The following is a 22,034-nucleotide window of genomic DNA, read 5'->3' on the forward strand; positions in this document are numbered from 1 at the left end:
TTAATAGTCCGATTAATTTTTCGGTAAAATTTAATTCACCTTTAAGAAAAACAAATTTAATATAAAATGTTATAAAATAATACAATTATTACGAACACAATAAGATCTTTGAATAAAAAATGATAGGACAGCACTAACTACAATTTTTTAATTATTTAGTCCCTATAATTCTACTCCAATTCAAGAAATCACGTGGTGGATATAATAAAAAACTGATATTAAAAGCAAATAATTCACGACACTAAGATTACATGGTTGAATTAAAAAAAGTTGATTGTGTAATTGTGAAGGAAATTACCTTTTCACTAAAGCTATTTATAGACCCAATTTTTGTCAGAATATTTGCACTCATTTCTCCTTTGGCTTTTCCTTCATCAAAATGGCCTCCTTCAAAGAGATCATATCAACACTCCCAAGAAGAAAAGGCTGGACTGACTATGATATTTTTTTGTATCAAGGCTTTTGGTGTGACACATTTTTTATTGAAGGAGTAATGAGAGCTCAACAAAGTTTTCGATCTCAACCTTCTGATATCGTCATATGCAGTGCACCGAAAACTGGAACAACGTGGTTAAAGTCCCTCACTTTCGCCATTGTAACAAGATCCACCTTCGATGATTCCACTAACCCTTTACTTAGCAATCTATCACATGATTGTGTACCCTTTTTAGAGGTTGATTTAGCCCAATCTTCCTCCAATCGAGACCCTAAAAATCCTTTGTTAGCCACACATGTCCCTTACTCTTCTTTACCAAGATCAATAATTGATTCTAGTTGTAAAATTGTTTACATTTGTAGGGACCCTAAGGATTCATTTGTTTCGAATTATCTCTTCTTTGTTAGGATCTTGGCATCTAAAGACATGATGCCCCTTGCTTTAGAAGAGGCCTTTGAGCTTTATTGCCAAGGTGTAAGCCCTTACGGACCTTATTGGGACCATGTTCTAGGGTTTTTGAAAGCAAGTTTGGACTGACCTGATAAGATTCTTTTCTTGAAATACGAAGAAATGATGGAAGATACTGCTGTATACGTTAAGAAATTAGCTGATTTCATCGGTTATCCTTTCTCTTTTGAAGAAATTGAAAAAGGATCAGTCGAAAAAATTGTAAACATGTGTAGTTTCGGGAATTTAAGCAATTTGGAAGTGAATAAAAGCGGAAAACACCGTGAGGGAACTCTAGGGGTGATTGAAAACAAGATCTATTTCCGAAAAGGTAAGGTTGGGGATTGGGAGAATTATTTGACACCTGAAATGGCTGCTCAGTTGGACTCGATAACGTTGCAAAAGCTAAATGGTTCAGGCTTAACTCTGTGATTGAATCATAAAGCAGCCATGGGGTACATTTTCCCTGCGATTTCAACATATTATGTTTCTAGAAATAATTTGTGATGCTTTTTGCAAGTAGCAACACTTCTCATGTTGTTCATATTAACATCAATAAAAAGCATAGTTGATTCAATATATGAAATGTGATTAAAAATAACATGTAAAAGATTATACGAATTGAATTATACGAGTTCAAAGGACCGATATAAAAATTAAAAAAATAAATAGATTCAATATAGAAATGATATGATTAAATGATATGAACTGAAATGGAAATGATTGTGTTTTTTTATAGTGGAAAAAATAGCATGGTATGTTATAATGATTTGCCGATTTTCATAATGTATGAATCGAGATATATGACATGAAGAGATGAAATTCAAATGTTTGAATCTTGAATATGTTTTGATTACATTCTTGTCTAATTAATGTTTTTTTTGGTATGACTTGATCATAAAGGTATCGCTGATATTTATCGCTTAGTATACAACATCCTATCTGTAACTCTTGACTCAACAATGTTTATATAGTTCCTTTACGTTTTGATATATGACATATACCTAAGTTTTGAGTTGGTTTTATATCTTGGATGGTCATTTGGAAAATTGGATAGTTGATGTCAATTTGAATTTATGAATATGAAATGTTTAAGTTATCATGAACATTATGTGATGTTTAAATGGTTAAGTGGTGTAAATGGTCATATGTATTAAGTTAGGTTTAAGGTATGAATGGTTAAATTGATAAACATGAATGGTAATGATATAGCAAAGGTAGTATATTAAGTGTTGATGTAGGTATTATGCTTGAACGGATTGGTTTCGCATTAGTTATTTTGGTTAGGTTAGTATGGATTGGTACCATATAAACATTTCAAAACAATATGTCACATTGTAACAAGAAATTGATAGTGAATAACGTCGCGACCTGGAATCTCCCAAGTAGTGTCTTCAACTTGATAGTTTTAACATTTTACATTTTAGTTCTTAAACGACTTTAGGTTATCGAAAGAGCTTTTGTATGCTCGTATAAATCCTAGATATGTTTGTATAATATGATATAATGATGTGTTGATCATAAATACAAGTATAAACTATTGAAGTGATAAAATTTAGATCGTAGTTGCTCTAACAACGAATGTGACATCCTATAATTTGGACCTGTAAATCAAGTTGGGTATGGGGTGTTAATGCGGGTTTGGAGAAGAAGAATAGCACTTTGTATTATAAATTTAAAAATAAAAACCCAATCAGTTTAGTAAATGGAGTTAGAGAAGAAATAATGGGTTTAGAAAAGAAGTAGAGTACTTTGTATTATAGGCCATTAATGGTAGAAGTTTTTATGATTCTCAAGAATGAAAGCACTGTTACCCAAGCCCTGATTTTGTTTCTTGGAAATTCGAGCAACAAAAATCGGTCTAATAATTATAATTAGTTAGACTTTTCTAGACAATAAAATAGTATTACGTACCAATTTTATAAACTACTAACAATATCTATTTGATAGTTAAAAGTTTTTTTTTTTTTACATAAAATGAATATTTAGAAAATTTTAATTTATGCCAAACTTTTTTTGCTTTAGTCAAACTATTCTGCTTAAAAGCAATAGAACAATAGTTCCAGTTAAACAATACAATTGTCACAAAAGCTAATATAACATGAAAACCAGACATTCCAATAACATTCACCACCACGCCTTGAACATAACCCTACAATTAATACCTGCTGACGCTAATGTTTCTACCATTTCATTGCCATGCTGCTCTGCTTTTGAAAATGGTACCTTACCCACATAGGTTAGTCTCCTTTCCATATCTGTGAATGTAGTTTGTTGCGACCAAGGCCTCCTGTCTTTGTTCAATAACCAATTATACGCCACCAGTGACCCAATTTCAACAATAATCAAACCAATTCACCTCAACCTTATTTCAATTATTACATCCAACGCAGTAATTATTGCTCCTAATTTAGCTGAATCTGCATCAATGGCATCACATGGTCCCGAGAATAAAGCTTTTACATTTCCTTCCTCGTCTTTAAGAACACCTCCACAGCCTATAGCTTCCTCAGTTGCCATTTCGCTTACATTAAACTTCAGCTACCCATGAGGAGGATAACGCCAACCCAGTGTAACGGGTTTGGAATCGAACCTGCAATTAGAAGGACTTAACCACCATAATCTCTCTTGTACTATACACTCATCGAAAGCAGCTCTTACCCACAACAATGCTTTCATCTTGGAATGAAATATCAGCGTATCCATAGACAACACCTTTCTTTCAAACACCATCTCGTTCCTTGCGAGCCAAACAGACCAACATGATGCCGCTATTGCTTTCAACCAAAGATTTTTGATAGTACCATGTAACTTCGCATTAAAACATAGAGAGTAAAATTCTTCAAAACCGCTCACCATTTTCCAGCCAACTTCCCACCAATTAAATATCCTTCTCCAAAAACCCACAATAAAATTGCATTTAAAGAACAAATGGTCCGCTTTCTCCTGTTCACGTTCACACCATGGGCATACATTCATTATGTTTTGCTGATGCACCCTTCTCTTCACCAAGAAATCCTTTGTGGGAATTCTGTCGATTGCAAACATCCATAGTAAGTTTCGCACTCTAGGAGAGACTGTTAATTTCTAGATTTTATCAAAAGCAAAAATGATGTCATCCCCTTCTCCCTCGATCAGCAAATTTATGCCAAACTTAACATACATAATCTACATGAATGGAGTATGAAATATGACGGCGAGATTATTAAAATATTAATTGTATAAAAAGTTGTATAAAAAGTTACTAAATTATGCAAAACCACTTTAATTTTACACCCGTGTAAGTGAATCTCTCATCTTATTTTATTTTTAAGTATTATATTAATAATTTTTATCTTACATATTTTATTTATGTTTTTTGGGTACATGTTTTATCTTAAGATTTGTATAATTCTTTACACAATAATATTCATTTTACATAGTTATAAAAATCATAAATTTTACATAACTTTTGATATATTATTATATTTTGGTTTATGTTTATTTCTATGTGACATGATAATTCTAATTATTTGAATATTTTTATGTACGCCAAATAAATTTAAAATAATCTGAATTGATTTAACTCGAATAGGATACAAAGGTTTTACTTATATAGTGTACAAATCATATTAAAATTAATCTAACTTTACGAAGCATAATGAGCAGGTATGTTCTAGTCATATATTAAATATATGATATAACTCTTGTACATACTTTTTTTTACATCATTTTAGTCCTTTTTTATCATTTTAGTTTTGAATCATCAAATTTCAATTAAATTACCTTTTTTTTTTGGACGTAAAAGTTGACCTAACAAGTAAAACTTTAACGTGATTGACGTGGTAGCCTGTATAGTAGTACACGTGTACTTTATTGTTGACGTAGATGATTATTTTCAAAATTTTTATGAACTTTTTGAATTTTTATTTTTATTTAATTTCATGAAGTACGCGCAGACTTTCATGTGTGTCACCACGTCACTTCTGTTAAAATTTTAATAGTCCAATTAATTTTTCCGTTCAAAGAAAAACAATTTAACAAAAATTTGAAAATTTAAAACAAACCGATCCAAAAAAAGTATTAAAATAAATGCATTTAAGAAAAGAGAAATTATTTGGTACATTGTCGATAGAGCTTTTATACTCCACAAACAGAATCAGGGATTGATAAGTATCCTATAAAGATATAATAAAATATTAATTTTTAAGATTACTTATGAAATAAAAAATACACTTCACCTCAATTATTGTCAACAAAACCTGATTCCAAATCTTTTAAAATAATACAAAAAATCTATCAACTAGATTGTTTAGTGACAAAATCATGAATAAAGATACAAATCTTTCCATTAAAGGAACCTTTAAATATATTTGAATAAAATCAAATCAAATTGAAAATCAATCTGATTGGAATAAAATAAAATCGAGATATTTTCCTTTTAATGCAGATTCTTGTATAATTTTTGTTAAGAAAAATAAATTTTGTTAAGAAAAATAACATTTTGGGCCCAACAGGTCCAAACATTTCGCATCGCCCATGTCGTGAGAGTGCACCCCCAACCACTGTTGAGGTTGGACATGCACCCCCTATGCGCAAGACAAAATTTCAAGTTTAGACATTTAATTACTTTTCAAGTGGGTTGTTATCTATATACATATCTCAACTTGATATTTAACCAATGTGGGTTCTAAGTTTTTCTTTTTCCCAACAAATATTTATAAGTGGCTTACTTTGAGTATCAATTTATCATTCATCACTCAACTATTTTGAGGATATGATATACCGTTGTAAAGGTCTCATGAAGTAGAATATAAAACTATAATTTTATGATTCAACTCTCCATCTTTACCAATCGAGAAGTTTCCAAAAATTACATATTTTCTAACAAAATTTTAACGACATTGACGTGGTAGCCTGTATAGTAGTGCATGTGTACTTTATTGCTAATGTGAACAATTATTTTCAAAACTTTTATGAACTTTTTGAATTTTTATTTTTGTTTAATTTTATGAAGTACAGGCGGACTTTCATGTATATCACCACCTCATTTTCGTTAAAATTTTAATAGTTCAATTAATTTTTTCGTTTGAAAAAAAGTAATTTAACTAAAATTTGAAAATTTAAAATAAACCGATTCAAAAATATTAAGACAAATGCATTTAAGAAAAAGGAAATTATTTAATATACTATTTGTAGAGTTTTTATATTCTACAAGTAAAATTAAAACTGATAAATTTCTTATAGAGATATAATAAAAAAAAATATACGTCAAATTTTCAAATCACATCACCCTAAACAAAAAATTTCGACAAATACTGCCAAAAAACCTGATTCCAAATCTTTTAAAATAATACAAAAAAATCTGGTTGCTGACAAAATCAAGCATGGGACAGACCTTGACAATTGCTAAATAAGTACTAGCTACACTTTTTATTTATTTAGTCCCTATAATTCTATTCCAACTCAAGAAATTAGGTGGTGGATATAATAAAAAAACTGTGGTTATAAGCAAATAATTCTCGTGACTAAAATCACATGGTTGAATTACAAAAAAATTATTGTGTAATTGTGAAAGAAATTACCTTTTCTCTAAAGCTATTTATAGACCCAATTTTTGTCAAAATATTTGCACTCATTTCCCCTTTCTTTTTCCTTTATGAATATGACCTCCTTCAAAGAGATTATATCAACACTCCCAAGAAGAAAAAGTTGGAATGACTCAAACGACTTTTTTTTGTATCAAGGCTTTTGGTGTTACTCGTTTTTCATTGAAGGAGTGATGTCGGCTCAACAAAATTTTCAATCTCAACCTTCCGATATCGTCATATGCAGTGCACCGAAAACTGGAACAACATGGTTAAAGTCCCTCACTTTCGCCATTGTCACAAGAACCAACTTCGATGGTTCCACTAACCCTTTACTTGCCAATCTATCACATGATTGTGTACCCTTTTTAGAGGTTGATTTAGCCCAATCTTCCACCAATCGAGACCCTAAAAATCCTTTGTTAGCCACACATGTCCCTTACTCTTCTTTACCAAGATCAATAATTGATTCCAGTTGTAAAATTGTTTACATTTGTAGGAACCCTAAGGATTCATTCGTTTCGTTTTATCACTTCATTGCTAGGCGCTTGGCATCCAAAGACATGAAGCCCCTTGCTTTAGAAGAGGCCTTTGAGCTTTATTGCCAAGGTGTAAGCAATTATGGACCTTATTGGGACCATGTTCTAGGGTTTTGGAAACCAAGTTTGGACCGACCTGATAAGATTCTTTTCTTGAAATACGAAGAAATGATAGAAGATACTGTTTTATACGTTGAGAAATTAGCTGGTTTCATCGGTTATCCTTTCTCTTCTGAAGAAATCAAAAAAGGGTCAGTCGACAAGATCGTAAGCATGTGTAGTTTCGAGAACTTAAGCAATTTGGAAGTGAATAAAAGTGGCAAACACCGTGAAGGAACTCCAGGGGTGATTGAAAACAAGATCTATTTCCGAAAAGGTAAGGTTGGGGATTGGGAGAATTATTTGACACCTGAAATGGCTGCTCGGTTGGACTCGATAACGTTGCAGAAGCTAAATGGTTCAGGCTTAACTCTGTGATTGAATCATAAAGCAGCCATGGGGTACATTGTCCCTTCTCTGCAATTTCGACATATTATGTTTCTAAAAATAATTTGTGTATGCTTTTTGCAAGTAGCAACACTTCTCTCGTGTTGTTCATGTTAAGATCAATAAAAAGTATAGTTGGTTCAATTGAAATTGATTCAATCAATATAATATGATATAAGTGTTTTGATTTTGTTAGTTTAATTTTTATAGATAAGCTACACCAACTCTACTAAGCTTTGTATAAAATTACATTTCGGCTACCCAACTTTCAAAATTTATATCATAGTCACTAAAATTATCAAATTGTTACATTTTTGTCATTTAACTGTTAACTTCTGTTAAAAAAGTAACATTGCACCTTAATTCAAAAGATTGCTCCGACAATGGATGTGACATCTCATAACTCGGACCTGCAATCAGGTTGGGTATGGAGTGTTACAAGAAATGTGGGTTTGAAGAAGAAGAATAACACTTTGTATTATAAATTTAAAAACAAAAACCCAATCAGTCTAGTAATTGGAGTTAGAGAAGAAATGATAGGTTTAGAAAGGAAATAGAATACTTTGTACTATAAATTAAAAGAAAAAAAATCTAAAATTTCAAAAAATTGAAACTTATCAAAGAATCCAAATAAATATCATATAATAGAACATTTTGCTCTTCTCTCTTGCCCGATAGCCCGTTGACGGTAGAAATTTTTATGATTCTCAAGAATGAAAGCAATGTTACCCAAGCCCTGATTTTGTTTCTTGGAAATTCAAGCAGCAATAATCGGTCTAATAATTGTAATTAGTTAGACTTTCCTAGATAATATAATACTAGTACGTAACCAACATTATAAACTACTAACAATATATATTTGACGGTTAAATTTTTTTTACATAGAACGAATATTTAGAAAATTTTAATTTATAACTTGACATACATGATCTATATGAATGGAGCATGAAATATGACGATGAGATTGTTAAAATATTAATTGTATAAAAAATTACTAAATTATGCAAAACCACTTTAATTTTATAACCGTGTAAGTGAATCTCTCCTCGTATTTTATTTTTTTATTATTATATTATTTTTTTTTCAGTTTTGCAGCATAAAATGTTTCTAATAATTGAGAGTGGCGCGCTTAAAAAGTCCGTGGTGCCTGCACCTTTCTTCTGAAATTAGGATGTCCAGAGATGGTTTTATCTCCGTTTCGGAAGCAGATATGCTCGGTTTCATAATGGGATTTGCGCTGGCGTTTTTAGGTTTGTAAAGGCCTGGTTTGTTTAAGGCATAGTGGTGATTTTGGAGAAGAATTTGGAGTGTTGTTGATGTGTATCCACTGGAGAGTTGATAAGCTATTTTGTGTTGTTATGAGGGTTTTGTGTTGGTTTTGTTTTTTGGGTTGAGTTTTGTTTAACTGATGAGGATATTGGGGTTCTGGTGGGTGGTTGTTTGTTGTTATCAGTTTATGTTTGGTTGTTGGTTCTTGGGTAAGGGTCATTTTCGTTGGGGGTTAGCATTTCTTGCAAATGCTGAATTTGTAATTTCTTGATTGAGAAAAAAAAAATCAAATTTCAATCAAATAACTTTTCTTTGGGCGTAAAAATTGATTGAACAAGTAAAATTTGTTGGACAAAATACGTTAATGAACAAATATAAATATAAATATAAATAATTATGTAAGAAAATAAAACAACTTAATATCAAAAAATATTTATACACATGTAAAACCAAATTTAACTAAAGCAAATTAAATAAATATTTGTATTTATTTAAAACATCAAATTTGAAATGAAGGAATAAACAAGATTTCTGAAAAACCAAAAATCGAATAAAGGGATTCGAGTTTTACTAGATGTTTAGGCATGTTTTCACAATTTCCTTAAGATAGATTTGGCCGCTCCTATGATACTTTAAGAAACGTTGGTCAATTGTCTCTTAGGATACAACAACAAAATAATTGCGGCAGTAGTGCCTTTGCAGTGATCAATGAACAAGTCTTGCCTTCTTCTATCATCGAAATATTTGAAAAATTGGAGAGAAAAGAAAAGAATTTTGAGAGTGAAAATTTGTTATTTCTTTGTGACTGTGTGTGTAAAATTCTTTAGACTTTTATAGGTATTTAATATGGAGGAATTTTGGAAATTTCCATGAATAAAAATACAAATCTTTCCATTAAAGGAGCCTTTAAATCAATTTCAATAAAATCAAATTGATTGATTGGAATAAAATCAAATCGAGATATTTTCCTTTTAATACTTTGCTAAGAAAAAAAAAAATTCTTGTTGGGCTTAAAATATATATAGGCTCATCTTGGGCCAAATTGATCCAAACATTTTGAATTGACAATGTCGAGTGTGTGCATTCCCAACCCTTAGCAAGTTTGGATCTACACCCCCTATGAGTAAGGCAATGTTTCAAGCTTAAGTATTCAATTACCTTTCAAGTGGGTTCTCATATATATACATATCTCATACTTGGTTTTTAACCAATGTGAGATCTAAGCTTTTGTTTTCCTCAACTAATATTCACAAGTGGCTTAGTTTGAGCATCAATTTCTCATTCATCACTCAACCATTTTATGCATATGATATAAAACCATAATTTTATGATTCAACTCTCCACCTTTACCAATCGAGAATATGCCTCAAAGTTTTCAAAAATTACATATTTTCCAACAAAATTTTAACGGCATTGATGTGGTAGCTTGTATAGTAGTGCATGTGTACTTTATTGCTGATGTGGACGATTGTTTTCAAAACTTTTATGAACTATTTGAATTTTTATTTTTGTTTAATTTTATGAATTACACGCGGACTTTCATGTGTATCACCACATCACTTTCGTTAAAATTTTAATAGTTCAATTAATTTTTTCGTTCGAAAAAAATCAATTTAACTAAAATTTAAAAATTTAAAACAAACCGATCCAAAAAGTAATAAGACAAATGCATTTAAGAAAAAGAAAAATTATTTGATACATATCTGTAGAAATTTTATACTCCACAAGCAAAATCAAAGACTAAGAAATATCTTATAGAAATATAATAAAAAAAACATATATCAAAATTTCAAGACCACTTAAAAAATAAAAAAAATCACATCACCCTAAACAAAAAATTTCGACAAGTACTGCCAACAAAACCTGATTCCAAATCTTTTAAAATAATATAAAAATATCTATCAACTAGATTTTTTAGTGACAAAATCATGCATGGGACAGACCTTGACAATTGCTAAATAAGCACTAGCTAAATTTTTTATTTATTTAGTCCCTATAATTCTATTCCAATTCAAGAAATGAAGTAGTGGATATAATAAAAAACTGTTGTTAAAAGCAAATAATTCTCGTCACTAAAATCACATTGTTGAATTACAAAGAAATTATTGTGTAATTGTAAAAGAAATTACCTTTTCTCTAAAGTTTTTTATAGACCCAATTTTTGTCAAAATATTTGCACTCATTTTCCCCTTCTTTTTCCTTTATGAAAATGGCCTCCTTCAAAGAGATTATATCAACACTCCCAAGAAGAGAAGGTTGGAAAGACTCAAATAACGACTTTTTTTTGTATCAAGGCTTTTGGTGTTCCTCGTTTTTCATTGAAGGAGTGATGTCGGCTCAACAAAATTTTCAATCTCAACCTTCCGATATCGTCATATGCAGTGCACCGAAAACTGGAACAACATGGTTAAAGTCTCTCACTTTTGCCATTGTCACAAGAACCACCTTCGATGATTCCACTAGCCCTTTACTTACCAATCTATCACATGATTGTGTACCCTTTTTAGAGGTTGATTTAGCCCAATCTTCCACCAATCGAGACCCTAAAAATCCTTTGTTAGCCACACATGTCCCTTACTCTTCTTTACCAAGATCAATAATTGATTCCAGTTGTAAAATTGTTTACATTTGTAGGAACCCTAAAGATTCATTTGTTTCGCTTTATCACTTCATTGCTAGGCGCTTGGTATTCAAAGACATGAAGCCTCTTGCTTTAGAAGAGGCCTTTGAGCTTTATTGCCAAGGTGTAAGCAGTTATGGACCTTATTGGGACCATGTTCTAGGGTTTTGGAAAGCAAATTTGGACCGACCTGATAAGATTCTTTTCCTGAAATACGAAGAAATGATGGAAAATACTGCTGTATACGTTAAGAAATTAGCTGATTTCATCGGTTATCCTTTCTCTTCTGAAGAAATAAAAAAAGGGTTAGTCGAAAAGATTGTAAGCATGTGTAGTTTTGAGAACTTAAGCAATTTGGAAGTGAATAAAAGTGGCAAACGCCGTGAAGGAACTCCAGGGGTGATTGAAAACAAGATCTATTTCCGAAAAGGTAAAGTTGGGGATTGGGAGAATTATTTGACACCTGAAATGGCTGCTCGGTTGGACTCGATAACGTTGCAGAAGCTAAATGGTTCAGGCTTAACTCTGTGATTGAATCATAAAGCAGCCATGGGGTACATTGTCCCTTCTCTGCAATTTCGACATATTATTTTTCTAAAAATAATTTGTGTATGCTTTTTGCAAGTAGCAACACTTCTCGTGTTGTTCATGTTAAGATCAATAAAAAGTATAGTTGGTTCAATTGAAATCGATTTAATCAATATAATTTGATATAAGTGATTTGATTTTGTTAGTTTAATTTTTATAGATAAACTACACCAACTCTCCTAAGCTTTGTATAAAATTATATTTCGATTACTCAACTTTCAAAATTTATATTATAGTCACTAACATTATCAAATTGTTACATTTTGTCACTCGACTATTAACTTTTGTTAAAGAAGTAACATTGCACCTTAATTCAAAAGGTTAATAACTAATTTGGTCTCTGAACTATAGTTAAAAATTATTTTCACATTCAATTTTTTTACAATAATTGTAAAAAGTGAAAAAAAGTCTTAAAAATAAAATTCATATAAAAAACCAGTTGCAGCAAGAAACAACTAAGAATTTTGCTGCTTTCTTTGCTCTTTTTTTGTTTTTTTCTTCTCTTTTTTTCATGCAAATCGACGTTGGCTTCTCTTCCCAAATCTTTAAAAATAATATATATAGGTTTTATTTATAGCTAAAAGTAAAATATTAACTTGAAATTTGAGAAAGAAAGGTGGGTTTCGAGAAAAAGAATAGTACTTTGTATTATAAATTTAAAAACAAAAATCCAATCAGTGTAATACCCCAAACCCAACTTAAACGTTATGACCGAATCTTGAAGGTTACATTAACTTCTTGAGAATTTAGATTCTTATTTTCTGAAATTTCGACTCGTTTTTAAAGTAAATTCTTAGAAAAAACTCGTTTTCACTTATTAGTTGAAAAAAAAAACATTATACAATAAGGGTTTCTTTAAAATATTTGTTCGTTACTGCTAAATTGAAATAATAGACATACTGTGAACTCACTTATTTTCCAGAAAATTAGATTTCCCATTTTGTTTTGCAGCGGAGAAACTTTAACTTGTTTAATTTTGAAAATCGAACATTTTTTTAATTAACAGAAATCATGTAGAAAATTTAAACTAATTAACTAAAAACTCAACAAAACCCAAATCCAAAATAAAAGTTTGAAAATTAGTCCGACAGTTCAAAAGTCCATAAATTTTAATTAATAATCATTTAAAATGATCTTATGCGAGAAAATCAATGCGAGCTTCCGAGTGCCGCCCAATCCTAAGCTCGTGGGTTACCTGAAATATTAAGCAAATGGGTGAACTAAAAAGCTCAGTGTGTGCCTTGGTCCACACACAAAAATCATATAAAAAAACATGCACATATGCAAATAACAGAACATACAGATCAAATGTTATAACATGCTTAGCATAGCAAAGTTATACATATTATTCCTATCCCCATCCGCTACATACCAGCTCCATCCATCCAATTACACCAATTAGGGCTATTAGAACCCATCCATCCATCACACCAAAATATGGTCATACGCCATTCAAATGATATGCAACTGTGCTGCCATATGTATATTGAGGAAATACCACCAAAGTTATTTAGTGCAATTAAACTGCCAAAATCATACTGCATCCATCACATTACCATATCTCACCCCTAATGCATATGCAAAGACATACCTCATGTTCATATATAACCATAACAAATCAAAATTATGCCATACATAAGTAAGAGATATCATAACAAAAGCACACTAATTAGCTTACTCAGAGCTTTCCTGATCAGAATCATACTTAAGCTGATATACATACACATAGGTTTACGGATTACATGACCTAGAATACTTATAGAATATTTGTACATAATGTTATTGATTAAATTATGCTTATATCTCTTTCGAGAGTAAGGTAATTGACTCTAGGTTGATTAATTGAAATTTCTTTCTAATTAAAATCCCTATTATCCCATTAACTCGATTTATGGATTCTCCTATTAGATTTGACTCTGATCCGGTAGATTTATGTCATCCTACTCTTAAACATGGTCTATTCCTCCTCTGATTTAAGCACATCAAATATGGATCAATAATCTAGAAATATCAAACCAAGAATTAAGCACACATAATTGAGAACAATAAACTAAGAACATAATTGAGAACAATAAACTAAGTATTTGTTGCATAAAATAAAAATCAAATGACAGAATCCATCATAGGGTTCATCTCCCTAAGTATTTAGAAAATTAGTTCATGTTTGAAAATAAAAAACATCCAAGATAACTGAACAAAAAAGTTAAGTTGGAGAAAAAAAGTGATGAATTTAGAGTTAGAGAAAAAAGTGATGAATTTAGAAAAGAATTAGATTACTTTGTATTATAAATTAAAAGAAAAAGATCTCAAATTTCAAAAAATTAAAACTTACAAAAAAAAAAACCTAGACAAATACAATATAATAGAGCATTTTGCTCTTCTCTCTTGCCGGATAGGCTGTTGACGGTAGAAGATTTTGTGATTCCCAAGAATGAAAGCACCATTACAAGCCTAAATTTTGTTTCTAGAAAATTCGAACAGCAACAATCAATCTAATAATTATAATTATTTAGACATTTCTAGATAATAAAAACTATTACGTACCAACATTATAAACTACTAACAATATATATTTAACGGTTAATTTTTTATACATAAAACGAATATTTAGAAATTTTAATTTATGTCAAACTTGACATGCATTATCTATGTAACTCCTATTTTTTTTTATAAGTATTATATTAATACTTTTTATCTTACATATTTTATTTATGTTTTTGGGTACATGCATATTTTATTGCCAAAAATAAAATCATTATGTTAAAAATAAAATTAAGGATTCAAAACCAACTATATTGGCAAATTAAAATTATATTTGGTAAAGAAATGCATTTATTTTTTTTATTTTTATTTTGCAATTATCAACAAAATCTAATACCAAATCTTTTAAAATAATATGAAAATTTCTAGTGATAAATTTCATGCATGGGACAAAACCATTACCGTCATTAAGCACTAGCAATGTTTTAAAAAGAAAAAATTATTTAGTCACTATAAGTTTACTCCCAATTCACGAAATTAGGTGGTGGATATGATAAAATCTAACATGCATACATATATGTTTAAATCAAACAATAGTCTCACTTCAAATGACAAAATAAATTCTATTAACCTGTATTCACAATAAATTAGTTGACAAATTTATATTATATATAAGTTTCGTTTGAAATGTGATCGGTGCTCCATCATCCCTCAATAAAATGTGTTTCAGTGAAATCTTATAATGCAATCTATCAGGGAAGTTGTTGTTTCTCGTTCCATGTATCGTTATAACAAACCTATTTCTTTTCTTAGGCCATTGTTTTAGGCTCTATATAGGTTTTGATTGCACTAAGTTTGATTCATTTAATTATGGCATGTTTGACAAAACAATAACATCGGTCGGCTAGAGATCTTAGTCACCCAATCGACTTCCTCAAGGTGGTTTAATAAATATGGAAGTCTTATTATATCTTGATGATTAAAGTGTTATTTTTTAGAGATAATTATTAGCCTTATTCAAGGAGTTTCTCAAGGACTTATTAGCTGTTTTAAAGGAGAATATTTTGTTGCTTTCTAGGCCTATAAATAGGCGACATATTCCCTTGGGAATGGTAAAATTTTAAGAGTTGGTTTCTTCAGAAAGTGTGTGCAACTTGTGTTTCGATAAGCTTGTGTTTTTCTTTCTTCATTTGACTACCTACTTAGTTGATTAAGGTGTTTGTTTCACTTAGTCGAATCACTGTTGAGTGACCATTGCAAGTTGTGGGATTATTAGTTCTTTATCAAGGTTGTGATAGGTGCTAAAAGTAACATGTTTTAGTTTTATTCTTGATGTGTTTTTGGGTGATTATTTGATGTTAATGGTGAATTTTATACTTTTGATCCTTTAAATTCATGTTTTATACTTAGGAAAGCATTTAGGAGCAAAAGGAGCGTAAAACAAGCTAAAATCAGAAAATAGGAGCAAGTTACAAGAGCTACACGGGTTGAACCATTCCATACGACCATGTGACAGGCCATGTCGATTTCACAATTTGCATTCTAAAATTGCGGGAAAACGCGAGTTTTAGGTTTTTCGAGCATTCTAATATATATATATATATATATATATATATATATATATGAAAAAATAAGAAGATAAGAGGAGCTGTCATAGAATACTCAAGAAAACAACTCGAAAAACACCATTGAAGCAGATTTCCATCAAGATTGAAGATTTCCTTTTGATTTATTTGGAGATTATTATAAGTTTCTTTGTTTCTTGTGGTTATACTGTGTTTTAGATGGTTTTATTTTCAAGTATGAACTAATTTTCTAAATACCTTGGGAGATGAACCCTATGATGGATTCTGGTGTTTGATTTTTATTTTACGCAATAAAGACTTAGATCTTGTTCTCAATTATGTGTGCTTAATTCGCGATTTAATATTTTTAGACTATTGATCCATGTTTGATGTGCTTAAATCAGAGGAGGAATAGACCCTGTTTAAGAGTAGATCTAGTGTAACTGAGTGGAGTTGCATGCAACCCTAGAAATAAGATGACATAAATCTTTAGATTCAAATCTAATAGGGGAATCCATAGATTAAGTTAATGCGATAATAAGAGCTTTAATTGGAAAGAAATTTCAATTAATCAACCTAGAGTCAGTTGCTCTTATTCTTGGAGAAAGATATTAGTATAATTTAGAGATTCTACGGATCAAGATACTAAGTAAAGAAATTGTGTAATTTAGATTGATAATAATAGATGAAATCTAGGTGAATTTTTTCTCGGGTATTGTTTCGCTGCTTGGTTGTTTACTCCATTATTTTCCTGATTTATTCTTTGTAGCGTTCGTAGTTAATTAATTTAGTTAATTTTAGTTTTCAATCAATCATTCGTATTTATCGATTAAATAATAGAAAGACAGTAATTACTAGTACTTTTAGTCATATGGGAATGATATCTTTGCTTACCATAGCTATACTATTAATTGATAGGTGTACTTGCCTTAATCAGATTTTTAGTTAATTTTATAGACATCAAGCTGCATATACTTGCTTAGATAAAAAGTTATGAGTTTTAGGCAATAGGGAAGAAGTGTACTCTTGAAATAGTTGGTGATTGGATAAAAAATCTAAGCGAGACTCCAGAAATGTAAGACTATTGTGTCTAAACTGTGTAATAGCCAATTTTGGCCTAAAAAATAAAACCCAAATTGTAGCGACGTAAAAAATTTTTGGTTTGGGGTCGCTAATTGTGGCGATTTATTGGAAATTTAAAAATGGAATCTGATTTTAAAATAAACAGGGAGTCGCCACCGATCTTTTTTTGGGGTGTGATCGGACACCTATCAGATTCTTTTATTTTTAAAAAAAAAAGAAGGCCGAGTTTAGGTCTACGTTAAAATCCAGAGAAAAAGTAGGGTTCGGGAGTCGGTTACGCGCGAGGAAGGTATTAGCACCCTCGCAACGCCCAAAATTGGTATCTTATAAACATGTGTTGTCTTGATTTTCAAAAATACAAGTTCAGTATAAGATTTAATCGTGATCCGATTGTAAAGATGAGAAATTTTAAATTTTCGGTTTTTGAGGAGGATGTTCCACCTTTAACATAAGCCAATAAATTCCACCCAACATAGCGATAAAATTCGATGACTTAATGTTGAATCGGTACATTGCCTCGATTATTGAAATTAATTGGAAAACAAGACTATGATTTTCGAAGTAACAAAATTGAGATGAAACAGATGAAAGAGCTAAAAATATATTGAAGTGAATATAAGTGTGACAAGTATATTAAAAAACAATGATGATATATGCAATATATGCATATTAAAGATAATAATAAAAAGAATTATTGATGATACTTCACAAATATATATATACATATATAATATATAAAATGTAACATTAAGAACACATGTATATAATATATGAAATATATATGGATATAATATAATATTGAAATATTTACATAACTTATACATATTAAAAAAACGACTAATAATGATATTTCATAAGTATATACATAAATATATTAAATCTATATACGTATTATAGATATATACATAAATAATGAAACATATACTAATATTCGTATGGTAAGGATAAAATATATATACGTAAGATAGTTCGAGAAGAAAAAGAATATATATGCATATATATAAATATTATGGTATTTAACAACATATACATGAAATAATAAAAGAAATATGTAACAAATAACATAAAAGTATATGTATGAAATAACATAAAAATATATGAATAGCACAATATTTACAAATATATACATAATATAATTATTTAAAAATAATATAATGAAATATACTGAAAATGAGACTATATACACATAAATATATATACATGTATAATGAAATATATATACTAATATTAAATATAATAGGAACAAAAATAATATAATAATATATATACTGACACGGTATTAAAAAATACGTATATACATATAATAGTATGCATATGAGACAATACAAAATATATACATGGAAGATTACAAGAAAATATAACTAATAATATTGAATCTATATATATAACATAATATTTAAAACACATATATATATATGAAATATAAAATTATATATAATACACTATATGAGTATATTACATGCATACATATACAATATTATACATTAATACATATAATAAATATATTTAATATAATAAATATAAATATTAAAATTAACGAATAACAGAAAGTGAAAACAAGTAAAATGAAAATAAAGCAGTAAATTGACAAAGATGATTGAATCGAATTAAAGAATAAAGTTTGGGGCGAATTTTAAAAGAAATAAATGGAAAAAGACTAAATTGCACGCGCAAACAAACCGAAGAGGCTCAATCGGACAATAAACCACTTTCCCAAAACGCAGCGCATGGCAGAGGACCACATCACAAGGCGCAACAAATTTAAGGGCTAGATTAAAAATAAAAATAACTTAATTGTAGAATCATGAGAAAGCGGAGAGGCTGAAAGCGCAATTAGCCCCTCCAATTAAAAAAACACGCGGATCCTATCGGGTAGGGTTGGGTCGACCCGATCCAAGGTGAAACGGCGCCGTTTCAGCACTGAACTCTAATGCCAAAACGGCACCATTTTGAAAGGCTATAAATAGCCTAAAATTCAGAAAAAAAAACATTTGAGAGGGGAGAAAGAAAAAAAAAGAAGAGAGAGGGGGAGAGAAAAGGGATCCGGCCAGGGAGGGACGGTTATCGGTCCGACTATCGGACCTTCGCCTGCGCCGGTGCCACGGTGGCTGGAAAGGTAAAAAATATACTTTTTTCTTATTTTTTGTATTCTTATTTTTTGTACTATATTTTATGTTTATATTAAATAAAAAAATAAAGAAATGTGTATATATATATGTATGCAAAAATCGAAAGAAATAAAGAGAAAAAATGCAACCTTTTCGTTTACTCCTTGTTTGTTTGAACAACCACTATTGTCTGTTTATTGAAGTCTATAAATTCCTTTTGATGTTTACAAAGAAGAAAGGAAGAAAGGGAAAGTAACCCCCTTTTCCAACACTTTGATTCGGGTTTTATAACCCTTTTCTGTCCATTTTCTATTGTTTCTGTCCCGTCTCCTTTTTGATTTCTTGCAGGTGCAGAGGGATGGTGGAGCAGGTGAGTCAGAGGGCATGGGGGCGCCAGGAAAAATGGCCGGTAATCAGGGGCAAGTGGGGGAGGAGGGTAGGTTCGGCTAGGGGCAATTAGGTTTAGGTTTTTTGTTTCTGATTTGGGTCTGTGGATTTGTAATGGGTTTGGGTCTTCGTTGGGTTAGTTTAGGTGGGCTAAGTTGGTTTAGGTTAGTGGGTTAGTGGTATGTGGGTCTGGTGGGTTTAGGTTAGTGGGTTAGGGTAGTAAATGGGCCAATCGGGTTTGTTGTATTGGGTCCTGGGTTATAAATGGGTTTTAATTGTAAATGGAATTGGCTAATGGGTATTGTAATGGGTTATGGGTTTTGGGCATAAGGGTTGTATTTGGGTTTATGTAATGTATTTGGGTTCCAAAATTGGCCTATAACACAAATAAAAATAAAGAATCCCAAAATAAAGTCCATTTTTACAAATATCACAGCCCAATAAAAAACCCCAAACTCAAATTTTAGCCCAAACCTTAAAACCACAATCAGCCCAATAACAAATACAGCCCAAACTATCAATCTAATGCAAAAAAATATCAGCAGAACCCTAGGAACGTTCAGCCACCGCCCCGCGCCTCTTCGTCTGCTCGCACGCTGCTCCATCAGTCTCCCTCCACGAGTCGTCTGACATCTGAAACAAGCACAATAGCAGAGAAAAAAGCATGCGAGCGCAGAGAAATAAAGAGCAAAAAACTAAAAAACTAAAAGGGAATCGATTGTAAATGGCTTTAAAAGCCCGGATCTACTCTCTTGTAATTTTTTTTACGTACATTTTACAAGCAAAAACTAATCAAAAAACAGAATACTCGTTTTAAAGGTGATTTTTTTATTTTGTGTGAAAAATTTCTGTCTCTTTATCTTGTTTTTACTTTTGTTTCTCTTAGTTATTTTATTTTATTTTATTTCACTTACGAAAATAAAAGGGAAATAAAACTTACCAGAAAACCCCCATGGTCGGTCGTCGGAGACTTCTTTCTCCATCGGAGTTGAGCCCAAAAGGGGAGGTTGGGAAGTCCCTTTATTTTCGGGCACTCGACCGAGGGATTTGGAACCTTCAAAGGCACCACGAACAGAGGCTAGGTAGCCTATTTCGCTTGTCGTCGGCCACTGATTGTAATGGTGGTGTGACAAACCACCTAGGGCGGCGATAAGGGGTTCAGGACCCTAGCCGAACGGAAGAGAAATGGGGTTAGGAAGGCTGAGTTCTTTTAAAAAATAAGCAGCAGAAATCTGCCTACAAAAGGAAGAAACCCTTTTGTTTTCTTTAAAAGGTGAAACGACCTTGAGTGTAAAAGGGGGTCATTTTCAAAGCCGAATGGGCTATTTGCTACTCAGGCCCTCTGTTGTCTTGCGTGTTTCAATCATCCCTTTTGCATTTTTCTACATTCAAAATTATCCCCGCAAGTTTGCGTGATTGTTGCTTTGGTTCCCCTGTTTAAAATCTTTTATTTCTTTTATTCGAGTTCTTTTTCTTTGTCTTATTTAAATTGTTTTACATATTATTATTATTTGGTATATTATTTATTATAGGCTTATATATATACATACATATATATTACCTTTTAAGTTTTAAAGGTTACTTTATTTCCATTAAAATAAAAACGTTTTATGTTTTATATATATATATCATTTTATTATATTTTATTTTAAATTTCTTTTATATTATATTTGAAATTTTATTATTCATTTGAAAGTATTTTCTTTAAAATCATCCGTTTAAAACTTTTTATACCTTATATATTATAGCTTAGATTTATTTAGGTATTATTTAAAAATCATTTTATTACTTATTTTAAATTGTTTATATACCTTATTTTGAACCCTATTTACTTATTTTGAAATGTTTTGCTATTATTATTTACTTTAATTTTTATACATTGTTTTATACTTTTGTATATATATATATATTATCTATTTTAAAAGTTCTTCATATGTATATATCATTCTTTCTTTCAAAAAGAAAAACGTTTTGCATATTGTTGATTTTAACCTTTTTACAATATTTATTTTAAATTCATTCATGGTCATTTAAAATTCATCTTGCAATTGTTATTTTAGTTACTATTTATTTATTACATTTTTTAATTGTATTATTTAATTCATTTGTTTTATTATTAATGATTAATTTTTAAAGAGTGCATATTGTGAGATTATTGCTATTGCATGTACGTTAATTTGCTTACTCGTGTTCATATTATTGCCATGCGCTTGTGGAATATTTTATACATGTATCATTGTTCCATGTCGCACTATACTTTTGTTTCATATCATCGGCCCATGAATCAAGTCTCTTTATATTTATCCAATAAATCGTTGTATCTTGACCCAAACAAATAACGTACGTCATTTAAGTATCGTATTCGCTATTATTCAAAAATAAAAATTTTAAAATAAGGCAATGTTTCGCGTTTTGGAACATCGAGAAGTTGTGCCCTAACTTACAGGGTTTCGATTTT

At 30.5% G+C, this 22,034-nt stretch overlaps 2 protein-coding genes, 1 long non-coding RNA gene and 1 pseudogene across 3 annotated transcripts; 3 read left to right on the forward strand and 1 right to left on the reverse strand.

Moving 5' to 3' along the window:
- Positions 1 to 379: 379 nt before the first annotated feature.
- Positions 380 to 1,378, forward strand: LOC108466304 (flavonol sulfotransferase-like; annotated as a pseudogene).
- A 5,089-nt stretch (positions 1,379 to 6,467) lies between these two features.
- On the forward strand, positions 6,468 to 7,625 carry LOC108466682 (flavonol sulfotransferase-like). The gene has a single exon (XM_017767058.2). It carries the CDS (start codon positions 6,522 to 6,524, stop codon positions 7,464 to 7,466), a length of 945 nt encoding a protein of 314 aa, XP_017622547.1. The 5' UTR covers positions 6,468 to 6,521; the 3' UTR covers positions 7,467 to 7,625.
- Positions 7,626 to 10,794: 3,169 nt separating this feature from the next.
- LOC108466822 (flavonol sulfotransferase-like) lies at positions 10,795 to 12,052 on the forward strand. Its single transcript, XM_017767180.2, has one exon. It carries the CDS (start codon positions 10,948 to 10,950, stop codon positions 11,893 to 11,895), a length of 948 nt encoding a protein of 315 aa, XP_017622669.1. The 5' UTR covers positions 10,795 to 10,947; the 3' UTR covers positions 11,896 to 12,052.
- A 7,895-nt stretch (positions 12,053 to 19,947) lies between these two features.
- Positions 19,948 to 20,833, reverse strand: LOC108466800 (uncharacterized). The gene is made up of 2 exons (XR_001868701.2): positions 20,517 to 20,833; positions 19,948 to 20,209 (listed from the first exon to the last, which is right to left on the reverse strand). It is a non-coding gene; the product is annotated as an uncharacterized LOC108466800 (long non-coding RNA).
- Positions 20,834 to 22,034: the final 1,201 nt, after the last annotated feature.

Source organism: Gossypium arboreum, chromosome 2, assembly GCF_025698485.1.
Source record: "Gossypium arboreum isolate Shixiya-1 chromosome 2, ASM2569848v2, whole genome shotgun sequence".
NCBI lineage: Eukaryota > Viridiplantae > Streptophyta > Magnoliopsida > Malvales > Malvaceae > Gossypium > Gossypium arboreum.